Source organism: Scatophagus argus, chromosome 13 (assembly GCF_020382885.2).
Source record: "Scatophagus argus isolate fScaArg1 chromosome 13, fScaArg1.pri, whole genome shotgun sequence".
Lineage (NCBI taxonomy): Eukaryota > Metazoa > Chordata > Actinopteri > Scatophagidae > Scatophagus > Scatophagus argus.
The window spans coordinates 3,983,653-3,996,092 of record NC_058505.1 but is presented as its reverse complement, the minus strand read 5'-3'; the positions used below and the strand labels follow the sequence as shown (position 1 = coordinate 3,996,092).

The following is a 12,440-nucleotide window of genomic DNA, read 5'->3' as shown; positions in this document are numbered from 1 at the left end:
AAACATTCTTAAGTGTGCCACATCTCGCTTTGACAAACATCTTTTGCAGCCACCCTTTTCCACATGGCAGTGCTTGCTAAAAATAATCATAGCTGCTACCAAGTGCTGCTTGTCACTGCTAAATCTCAGCAGAGCCCTCGAGCCTGTTGCCTTGAGTTGAACTAAGCTGTTAACAAGCTGTTAACAACCTCACCAGCAGACATGGGAAATTTGCAGTTTTACGTGTGTACTGTACTATAAACACTTTTCAGGTACTTTATTGAATATTTAAATGTTTTCATTTTAGGGTCCTACTCTTCAAAGCAGACATCCAGCTGTTCGCTCCACCAGTGGTTATTAAATACATGCAGACATGTTACTTTGAAGGGAAAGGGGTTTTATATGCAAAGTAGGTGCGCAAATTAGGTGCTTTTAAACTTCAGTCATCACACCTCTAAAGAGAAATCCAGCCAGTAAAGACTGCACTATCCCTGTGATCTCAGACACTTAAGAAAATATTTGTCAACATGAACAAATCTGTCCTGCTGCTAAAGAAACAAAGAAGTTCATCTTTGAAGTCACCTGAGTAAAATATGTAGAGCTGCTTTATTAAAAATGTTCGCAAGCTGCTCCTCTTTATCTCTAACCCGTCCTGAATTAAAATGTTTCTTGGCAGACGAGTATGAGACCATTATAATGCATATACCTCCATGTTAAATGTTTGCTTTTGGCTCACTGGGATGTATACGAACCAGTTTCAGCTGCATGTTACTGTCTGGTGGCTGAGAACAGGAAAAATTAAAGTTAAAGTAATGAACACAAGTGAACAAGTCCTTTTGAATATATTCATCCTGTGCTTCTTTTCTTTTGCAATGATGGATTACGCCCCTCAGGCAAGCAGCATGCCAGCAACTCTTTTTGTTGCTGCTGGAAATACAATGGAGAGACTGGCATCTGGAAATGGCAGAGCTGTGAAATGTAAATCTGTATGTGAGCGTCACCCGCTCTTTGTTCTGCTTGAACAAATGGTCGTCGGCAGTGGGCCAAAAGCGAATTTCTCCCACCGACAGACAGAACAAATTAAACCAGACGTTTTGTTCTTTTTACCTTCAGGCACTCATATTTGACACCAGTACTAACTCTAGTTTCCTTAATGTCACCTTTTGCTTGCCTGTAGCTGTACAACATGCTAACAATTAGCATCCCTTCATTGGGAAGAATCACTAGCTAAGAATTAGCTTTGAGCCCTGAGAGAGCTTTAGAAAGTAATCCAACAATTAAGATAAACCTAAAACCAGTTCTGTTGGTAAGACTTCCTGTGAAACCCCTGAGGAGTCTAAAAACTACAGTTTTTCAAATTAGCATCCAAAAGGCCAAGTACAAGGTGACACGGGTTGAACAATTCGTACGTCATGCACAATACAGCCTTGGCAGTAGTCAATACATCTATTAAGTGGCCATTTTTCAGAAGCTTAGTCTAGGTTGCGATAACGAAGGAAAACTATTAGAGAAGCCACTTTCCCCGCCGCTCACCATGTCAGTGCCCAGGTCGATGCAGAGGATGGTGACAGTCCCGAGTGGAAGCGGAACACTGGCAATGATGAAGAGCAGGAAGGGCGAGATCTCTGGGATGTTACTGGTCAACGTGTATGCGATGGACTTCTTCAAGTTGTCGAAGATGAGGCGACCTGCAGCAATTGGAAACGCATGTAAGAAAAATGGCTCTCCTGTGGAAGATTTGAGTATAGATATACAATATTAACACCAGGACACATGAATAGACTTCGAATGGTGTATTTGTTGCATACCACCATGGGATAATTTGAATATTGGCATAAGAAATCTACACAGCTTTATTGTATTTTGTACAATTTTCTGTATAGACAAAAGTATTGGGATAGAGCTGCTTTTCAGGGTTTGGGCTCGGCCCCTGACTTCCAGTGAAGGGAAATCTTAATGCTTCAGCATACCAAAACATTTTGGACAATGCTATGCTTCCAACTTTGTGGCACCTTTGGGACGCACTGGAACGGAGATTGTGAGCCAGGCCTTTTGGTCCAACATCAGTGTGTGACCTCACAAATGCTCTGCTGCATGAATGGGCACAAATTCCCACAGAAACACTCCAACATGTTGTGGAAAGCCTTCACAGAAGAGTGGAAGCTGTTAGAGCTGCAAAGCTGTCTGTGAGTTTAGAATGAGACGTCATTAATGTCTCTGTTGGTGTGATGGTCAGGGGTCCCAAGTACTTTACATGTGTTATGAAACAGTGCCTTATTTCACCCTGAAGTAATTTCACTGTCACTGTCCATTTCAAAGTTTTCATTCGCTCCAGGCCTCTTATTTGATAACACTCCGGTGGTAAGAGAGCAGTGGAAAAATGCACATGGAGCCAGAGAGTGCAACACCTTTCTTTTTCTACTTTCAAGTCTCCTTGCAGTGATTGACACTGCACTACAGACCTTGGTGTGTGTTTCTTTTCTATTATATAGTTCTTAGTAGTATAGTATAGTTCTTTTTCTTACATTCTTCATAATCATCAAGTGAATGTTCCTGACTGAAGCATAGTCTGATTGACTGCTTTGTCAGTGTATCCACATCACTAATTGTTGGTTTTCCTCAGACCATGTGAGGTAACCCCTACTTTAGATTAAATACCAGATTCTTGTAGGAACCCTCATGTCAGGTGTCAAGTCTGTCAGAGTAACGTTCGAGTCGAGTCCTGGAGGCCAAAGCCAGATCTGTTCACAAGTCTTAATAAGCAAACTGGAGATCAAGTCCTTTTAATACATAGGCACAAAAACTAAAATATGTAAGCATTGCTTGTTGCTGTCTTATTTCTATTATTATTATTATTAATATTATTATTGTTATTGTCCTGGATTTGACCAGTTCAAAATAATTAAAGCCCTCAGTAAGTCAAGTCCCAAGTAAGTCAAGTCTTATTATGGTGACGTCTTATTTTCTGTCCTCCAGTCAAAGTCTTAAGTCTCAGCGCTCTGTTAAATAATGAGTCAAACACAACAATAATAACATTTTCAATTTTCAGGGACCTATTAAAAAAATAATCTCCAGCCTCTATTGCTGCATAACAAAGCAGCTTGCTGGCAGAATGCATTTAAAATGTTTAAATCTTCAGTCCCTTTGTTCCTCTGACTTAATTTTTCCATTTTTATTTCTGCCTTTGTTTCTCCCTGTCACTTCCTTCTTTTATTCTTCCATTCATCCCTCCTCCTCTCCCTCTTCTTCGTTTTTTTTTTCTTCCCATCACACCACACACTCACCCTCCTCTACTCCGGTGACGATGGAGGCGAAGTTGTCGTCCAGCAGGATCATGTCAGCCGCCTGCTTGGACACATCAGAGCCAGCGATCCCCATGGCAACGCCGATGTCGGCTTTCTTCAGGGCCGGAGAGTCGTTGACGCCGTCGCCCGTCACAGCCACGATCGCCCCCTGCACCCACAAGGACCAGAGAACAAAAAACTGTCAAGAAGAGAAAGATAAGTACCATGATTTAAGCTTCTCTCTCTCCACTTTCCCCTCCCCTTCTGTCTTAATAATGTCTTTTCAAAGCAGCTCTGGGGAGATTAAATGAAAAATGGGATTGAGTTGCAATCATTCAGTCACACAGAGTGAGTGTGAGTGAGGCAGGGTGAATTGTTGCATGACCTCAATATATGGGGACGTGTGCAGGTGAAAACACATATTTATCTTCCACATTTCACGCAAAAAAGCTGAGCACATACATGGATGCATATACAGTATATATAAGGTTCAATATATGGGTTTAATGTAGACTTAATCATATACTTTACAAACACACACTTGTATTCGACCATATACACCCAAATGGACCTCTATAGCATGCGCACACACACGCGCACACACACATGCAAAAGCCTGCATTCAACCATTCAACCACCTGCACTTACAAATGGCTCAGACACACTCACAGTTACACACACAGTAAACTGCATTCAGCCTTAAATGGCAAGGACACACACACACACACACACACACACTCCTGTATTCAAGCATACCTCCACACTCAGACATAAACAGACGCATTCAAGCATTCATCCAGACTTTATCACACACACACACACACGCAGGCTTACAGTCAAACATATACGCACAATGCTATTTGCTCTCGAAAAGGCCCAGAAAGACAGACACACACACACACACACACTCCTGTCCATTGACCTGTCTCTGGCAGCCCTCCACTATGATGAGCTTCTGCTGCGGAGAGGTGCGAGCAAACACAATCTCAGTGTGGTTCCTCAGTAGGTCGTCCAGGTACTCGGAGCTCATGTCCTTCAGGTCCGAGCCGTGCACCACACAAGCTTTAGCGTCCCTGGGAAACACACAGACACGCACAAATACACACACGTATACACACACAAACACAGTACAGAGTCAGTGATACCGGGGGCAATTATGCAAAGGGGGGCATTGACATTTTCTGGTTTCCTCCTCAAGTTTGTCTTGCTGTCTCCACCTCACACACACACTCCACAAGTAGGAGACACATTTTCATGCGTTCCATTTTAAAGACAACAGTTTGACATTTGGGAAAAAAGGCTTAATTGCCAAGTTGGAAGAGAAGATCAATGCCACTCTCATATCTGTCTGTGCAAAATGAAATTGGAGCCAGCAGTTGATTAGCTTAGCTTAGCATAGAGATTAGAAAGGGGGAAATGGCTACGCTGGCTCTGTCTCAAGGTAACTAAATCCACCAGCCAGAACCTCTAAAGCCTTAATTAATGTGGTGTGTAATGTTTAATCTGTACAAAAACCAAAGTGGTTTGTGGTTCTAAGAGCTGTCATGTGCCAGACTATTTCTTGGCAGAGCTCAGTCCTGATTTCATCTCATATCTGCTTAATGTTGTCATTCTGACTTTCCATATTGTGACTTTACTGTTATTTCTATCTACTCTGTGCACACGGCATCTATCGAGTTTTTTATATAAATGAAATTAAATGTGTCCTATTCATTTTTCCACTGTTTCCTGTCTTAATACAACGCTAAGCTAACCAGCTGCTCACTCCAGCTTCACTCTCAGTGGGCAGAGTGGCATTAATCTTCTCTTCCAACACTCCAGTAAAAAAAAAAATGTTGTCTAAAATGTTGAATTTATTTTTTAAAACACACACACAACCCTGCATGCACTCACATCCTGCAGACAGATCACTGCCCACAGACACAGTCACACAAAAGGTTACTCCTAGACACTAGACATGCAGCCTGCTGTGACACACACACACACACACACACACACACACACACACACACACAATCGCACACCTGGGGTTAACTTGGCTCAGAGGGATGTTCAGTCTCTCAGCGATGTCCTCCACCGTCTCATTGCCCTCAGAGATTATGCCGACACCTTTAGCGATGGCCTTGGCTGTGATTGGGTGGTCCCCGGTTACCATGATCACCTGACCGCAGACAGAAGGTCCCATAAATCACAGAGCACTATCACATTAAAGCCCACTGTATCTCATCTGTGTGTCATGTTTCACAGCATGCTTAAACTACAGTTGCAGTATGGGCCTTTGGGGTCTATAAGTCATCCAAATGTGTTGTGTAGTTACACTGGAAAAGAATGGTGCTATTAGGGGTTAAGGGTTCAAAAATCTTGTTTGGACTGGTCCCAAAGGCAAAATACTTGGCCTGTGGAAAAACCCATCAAAATTAGAGTTTTGTCAGTGGCATGTCTTTGGTCGCCATACTCGTGCTCTTTCATCAAGCCTTCACTGTTCATGCAACAGTTTATCAGTGTTGCATGACTGATTTCAGACAGAGTATTTTAATTTCCCTACCACAGTTACACTCACGGCTTTTTGTACTGAGCAACCTTTTATGATACATATTGTGCTTTTTTTGCAATCTTTCAAGCAATATAAACTTACAAAAGCACACTTGACTAAAAGATAATAATAATGAGCCATATGGAGTAAATCCCCAACACCCTCATAATGTACAGCAAGACACAGGCTGAATGAAGGTGCAATAAAGGTACAGCACTATATATTACACGAAATCCTTTGGACCGAGGAACATTTATACTATATCCGTTAGAAAGTAATTAAAGTAACAGAGCCATGGGCTCGAGTTTCCTCCTGCGCTCAGCTATAAGGATATACACTGGATTTGTTCGGGTACGTATATGTATCTCTGAAAATTGTCTTCTTCCAGCTCAATCAGAAAACACACCTGCAGCACAAGACTTTATGTCTGACACTATTTAGCAGACAGATGAAGCATCAAACATCACAGCCAGTAAAAACGACATCTTCAGCATCTTCATGTCGGCCACTTCAACTCCCAGTTCAGTTTCGCACATAGCATTTCCTGTTTGTGTCTTACATCTTAGCCTCTATTTACCCACTCTGAAATTTGAAGAGAGAAGCTGTATAATGTGATGACTTCAAATTACAGGAGGAGTGTGATGATCCATCGCTTGTAGACACAAAGCACCTGAAAACGAGAGTAACGCCGGCCAACGTTCCTAACCACAAATCTGCTTACAAAGACAATGTTTCCATCCAATCAGCTCAAGAAAGACATGCCACAATTTGGAGTCAACACCATCATGTCTCAGTCAAAACCAAGCTGATTTATTTGAAACCATAATGCCGTTTTGGAAAAAATGGTGATTGTGAACATTTTGTCAAACATCTGCCATCAGTTTGTAACTTTATTTTAGCACAAATTCCTCATGTAGTAACATTTCCTGTTTCTGCCTCTAGTTTAAGCCGGTCACAGTACAGTCTCTCAAAACTCTATTATCAAAGGAAGGACGATAACTACTTTCACTGAAATGAAATCAGTTTCATATATTTGTGACACTTTCCCCAAAATGAGAACTACTCATTCAACTCATTATCTATTTTAATCAGTGGTGGAAGTTGTTTAGCCTTCCTGCAGCCAAGCTTATTACTTTTCCGACAAAACATGTGCTCCGTGTGTATTTGCAGTTAATTAACGTTTAATGAAAATTTGTAATAAACATACTGAATCTACATTTCATGACAAAAAAGGAACATTTATATTGAGTTTCATTTTCACATCAAAAATTAGATTTTTGTTATTCCCAAGATTTTGTAATTTCTGAAAACAGCCATAAGATGAAAATACAGCCTCCGATCGAACATCATCCAGCTTTTTTAGGAGTTTGTACTGAATATGTTAACAGGAGCTTCCTCTAAGCTATACAACTTAATTTACTCAGTGATTATTATCTATTAGGGTGCCTTGGAGTGATTGGTAGTCGGTTGAGCTTCATTTTGGAATTGACAAAGATGTTTGAATTCCTTGTCTCAGTAGCCCTAAAACTGATACCCTAGAAAAGGCTTTTCAGGAACTACAATGAAGGTTGAATCTGTGGAACCAATTACCTTGATACCAGCGGAGCGGCATTTACCCACAGCGTCAGGCACAGCGGCACGCGGCGGATCAATCATGGAGATGAGACCCAGGAAGCAGAGCTTCTCGGTGGGGAAGTTCGTGTCGTCGCAGTCGAAGGTGAATCCTCGAGGGAACTGGGATGAAGACAAGTTCAAGTGGCAAAAGCCTGCAGGAGTGGAGGGATCAGTGAGGTGATCGTTCATAACTGACGTGACAAAGTAAACTGCCGATGAGGACAAAAATCTGTTGGGTTGGTTTTTTTTCCCCTTTGACATCAACTGACTAACTTATCTGGCATTTAAAAAGTAGACAATAAACAATAAGGTTGTATGTTTATAACACAACAAAGAAATGTTAACACGAAAGGGTCTTAATGTTTCACAGACACCCTCAAAAAATATGTTGGCCGCAATGATCCTTTACGTTTCAGTTTGCATACAAATGATTTTTAATTTTAGATGTAGATTTGGAGGGTGCAGGTCTGAAACTCAAATTGAATCAGACACTTTTATCAATTAATAATCCTCAGTCCTTGAAATATGTATCTCTTGAATGCTTACAGAGCAAAGCAAAACAAAACGCCTCTGCTGAAAAACCAGGCCCAGGCTAAACGTGGAGAAACCTTTCTTTGTCACGAAACACCCGTCCCATCATCATCACCACCTAAGGCACCGCTGAAATTTAATAATTCACACGATTTCAGGAGTTTGACTCCAAAATGGCACTATTCCACATTTCACCGTCTGAAAAAGTGACACATACTCTAACAAAATGATGATAGCACATAATTATTACCTGTGGCACTTTTTGAAAGATGCCAAGTAACTTTTTTCCTCGGTTTTGAGAATGATGACATTTACAGAGTTTGGATGCTAAACACTTCAGAGATATTGAAAGTTGAACTTCAGGGTAATGATTTTTTTTTTCTTGCCCAAAATGTGTCTACCACACTTTACAAGGGAAAATGCTATTTCATGTACAAATCCTATTCTAGTTCAGTGCGGAGTTTGACCTGAATTGAAGTACCAGTCCATTACCAGCTCATAAGCTGTACAACATAACATACGAAATTCACTGCAAATAAAACCCGCGTCTTCAACATTACAGCTTTGACTCAGCATCAGTCCATTGTGGTTCACTGAAGACCGGACTCATCGAAACATTCTTTGAACCTTCTTTGAGATTAGAAAAGATGAGTGCTGAGTCCAGCTGTTTCTTCCTGCTATCTGTTCCCAACAGACCAATAATAGCTGGTGCCATGAAACATACCAAGCACTCTCTCTCCCAGTCCTCCCAGCTCCATGTAGGCGTTCTGGAAAGAGTCTCTCCAGTTTTCATCAAGTGGATGCTCCTGGCCATAGATCATAATGGTGCTGCACCTGAAAAACATTTATTAATAATAATAATAATACTTTTGCCACTACTACTGTGTCAACAAACTGCTGCAAACTGCAAACACGAGGAGGGTAAGCTATGAACCCCGTCGTTCAATAACATAAATCATCTGTGTTTTCAGAAGAGGAATGGTTTGTGTTTTTTTATATGAGACTACATTTTAATACAACATCATTTTAAGGACACCCATAATCAGTTAAGGTTAGCTTGGTGGACATTTGATCTGACCGGAATAAACTTTTGGTCTGAGCAGAGGATTACGACCATCAGGGAAACCAGGCGACACTTGGGCCAACATCGGTATGAAATGATACATAAAGTGACATTATCTTGGGTTAAAAAAACAAAACAAACAAACACAGATCTTTAAAGATCTTTAAGACTGGTGTTATTCTATAGTTTAACAATACAGAATTCTGTAGTTATTCAATAGTTTTAAAAAAGAAAATCTATTCTATTCTATTTTTTGAAATAGTTTTTGGTCAGAAACGCAGGCATGTGGCACAGAGGAGTGGGCGATGTCAGGTTTCAGATACACAGACAGTATTTGCTACCAGGATCAATTTAAAGTTTTTTCAGGGGATTTGTTAACAAACAAACACATACAGAATATTGCCAGCCTTTAGGGAGAGTGTATTTATTTTCCACTGCATCCCTGGAACCCGGCAAGAAAAAAAAATGTGCTACCTTACTTGGCAGACATATAATCTATCCATTATTGACAAACAAACCTGTCCAAGATTCTCTCTGGCGCTCCCTTCATGACCAGAATATGACCAGAGGGATTGTCCTCCATCTCATGGACTGAGAGCTTGGCAAAAGGAAAGGAGGACAGGAAAACTGATGAGGACATGACACAACAGGATTTAGTTTTTAAATGAGATGCAACACGTTGGTTCTTTCTGGTCTAAAATGAGGATCAAGACAGACAAGCTCCTGAGTAATGCTAAACTGTGAATGTCACGTTCGTGCCAGAAATCATTTTTTGGGCACTGGTGTCATATTTTTCCAAGTGAAAGTAAAAGTCTTATCAAAGCTGACTTGACTGAATGCAATTTGTAAGTCAGATGTTTTCCCTGTGTTGAAGGAGCATACATTCTTCATTCACACTCACAAATGTATTCCTGTGGCGTTACACCTTGCATCCACCCTCCCCCCCAACACACACACACACACACACAACCCCAGGTAATTTGTATCTGAGCCACAGCATATCTAATCTCAGAAAACCAGAGCAAAATTGCTTTTTTCCCTCCCTCAACACAGACGTTCCTATTTTAAGTCAAGGGAACAGGTGTGCAAAACACATGCAGGAAGTCCTTTGTTTGCTTCAGCATTACTGCTGTGTTATTCATTTGCTGGTTCAAATCTCCCGACAGGATGGGAGAGACTTGGTGTGGAAAACAGAAACATTTCCTCTGCCTTAATTGCTGCAGTGCCCTTCAGCAGGGTGTTAAAGCTCAATGTGATGACTTTTTCATAGTTTAATATTAACTTTTAATTTTTTGCCAGTGTTGCTGTCGACTCCTGCAGGATGCAACAACGCACACAGCTTAACTTGAGTCCTTCCAAAAGTGCCGGTTGCGACCCGCAGAGTACAGTAAAATAGAACAAAATTGTAGAACCACTCAGGAAATTGCACGTCTTTGTTGTTCTTGTTATTGTTGTTTTTGACTGTCGACAATAGAAGTTATCAAAGACAGCTAAATTATGCTCTGCAAATCTCATTTACATGAGGAACATCAAACACTAGGCCTCCTCACCTAACAACACCTAAACCTTGCTGAGCTTCTCACCAGTTCAAACAACAGGGATTTCTGCAGCGTCTTCTGAGCAGCCAAAACAAACCAGCTTGGAATCCACATTTAAAACCTCTATCACAAATAAGACACTTGCACTGCAACAGCATCTGTGTGGCTAACAGCGTTGCGTTTGTGGCCCGTTTGTTGGGCAGCTTCCAAGTATAAGTGTGAGTGTAAAGCGGGGCGTCGTTGTGAAAGAGTATGTGTGTTCAGGCTGCCTTCCCTGCATGGAAAAAGGTTAAAAATGAATATGCATGATTCACTCAAAGCATGTAAAAAAAAAAAAAAAAAAAAAAAAAGTCTTGGAAATGCATGTTTTAAAACACCACAGTTCCCGTTTGAGGAGCCGAAAAAACAACAACAAATTTATTAAAATGTGAAAACTGTATTTGTAAAGATTGTGTAAAATGCACATCCACCGTGACTTAAGTTGCGAGTGGGTCTGTAAATGGTAATTTAGGATTTCATTGAAGACTTACATCAGCTTCCAGCTCAAAGCCATGATGCAACATTAATCCCATACCTGGTACTTGTTGGTGGAGTTGAAGGGGATCTCTGCCACTTTGGGGTTTCTGGCTCTCATGTCACGAACACTCCCACAGCACAGCTCGATGCATTTCAACAGAGCTGATTCTGACGCGTCGCCTGCCGTATCCCTCTGGAGAAAAACACACAGCTGCACGTCAAGCACAGTCACTCGCATATGCATATTGAGAAATGAGTGTTTGTGTCTGACTTGCTGCCTGTGCTTATCGCGCTGTGGTGGAAAGGAGCTTTAACTGATTAAAGCAGCACCTGAGAGGAGTTCCTTTACTTCCATTATGGTTCTCATTGGTGATGCAGGTAGCCGAATATCATCTGCATCTCCGACGCCTGCAATCCGACCACATTGTCTTTGAGGTTGTGAGACTGCTGTAACTGTAATGGGAGTGCGAAATGTAGCTTTCTTTTTGAGTTAAAGGGATGAAAAATTATTTAATTAGAAGAGCTCATTTTTCTTCTGGACAAATAGAGCTGATTAGTCAGCCATGTTAGACATTTGCAAGGACGTTTCTTAAGGATATGAATGTAAAAGACCCTGGAAATGAAACGTTTGTGTCCTGTTGGAAATATGTATTGTTAGAAGACCACTGCCCTTTGGCAATAATCAATAGCAAAGTGGCTGCTCGGCTAACAAGCAGATTCATGCATGAAGGAATTAAAACTTATATACTTAAGATAATTTGAGGAAAAGTTCAGTTGTCAGGGTGGCATATTTCACAAGGATCAGAACTGAATCATCCCATTTGGATGCACTCAATATTTGTCTTTGTGGTTTTTGCAGGTCATCTAGTGTGACAGTTTTGTGTGTGTGGTGCTCAAATCATTTAGCAGAAAATTCTCTTCCAATAACCTGTAAAATCCCCCACCATAAAAACACCATGCAATGCAATTCATCTCGCTTTTGGAGCCAATTTATTAAAATCCGTGCTGAACTGATTGACCTGACGCCCAATATACCAATGGGGGCTGAAACAATACATGAGATTTCTCTTTGTTCCTGTTTATTCATTCATGAACAGCCAAAAAACAAGGACAAGCGCTCCGCAAGATTTGTCCTTGTTTGTGCCTTTCCATGAATGAATAAATAGACGAAGGAAATTCCATTTCTCTGTTTTCCAAAGTGCAGATGGGGACTTGTTCCTGTAATAGTAGCAGTGCATGGGCCTTGACTGCTGTGTTTGAGTGCTGTCAGGAGATATGGCTGTTACTTAATGCATGGAGGAAGCCCGGGCCCTTCGAGGAGCAGAGAGGCTCTGCTCCCACCAGAGTGGAGAGGCTGTAATCCCTGTCGCTGGGAGCCAAAC

General features: G+C 41.2%; 1 protein-coding gene across 2 annotated transcripts in view; it reads right to left on the bottom strand.

The window, feature by feature from the left end:
* atp1a2a (ATPase Na+/K+ transporting subunit alpha 2a) overlaps window positions 1-12,440 on the bottom strand; it is a 33,263-nt gene that overhangs the window by 5,653 nt on the left and 15,170 nt on the right. The window contains exons 11-18 of one of the 2 annotated variants that reach the window (XM_046407600.1): window positions 11,117-11,251; window positions 9,523-9,602; window positions 8,666-8,775; window positions 7,387-7,562; window positions 5,288-5,424; window positions 4,186-4,336; window positions 3,264-3,432; window positions 1,513-1,667 (exon numbers count right to left, since the gene is read on the bottom strand). In XM_046407600.1, coding sequence (XP_046263556.1) covers window positions 1,513-1,667; window positions 3,264-3,432; window positions 4,186-4,336; window positions 5,288-5,424; window positions 7,387-7,562; window positions 8,666-8,775; window positions 9,523-9,602; window positions 11,117-11,251 — 1,113 coding nt within the window. Of the gene's footprint in view, window positions 1-1,512; window positions 1,668-3,263; window positions 3,433-4,185; window positions 4,337-5,287; window positions 5,425-7,386; window positions 7,563-8,665; window positions 8,776-9,522; window positions 9,603-10,587; window positions 10,672-11,116; window positions 11,252-12,440 lie in introns of those variants that run through there. The other variant, XM_046407601.1, reaches the window with a different exon arrangement.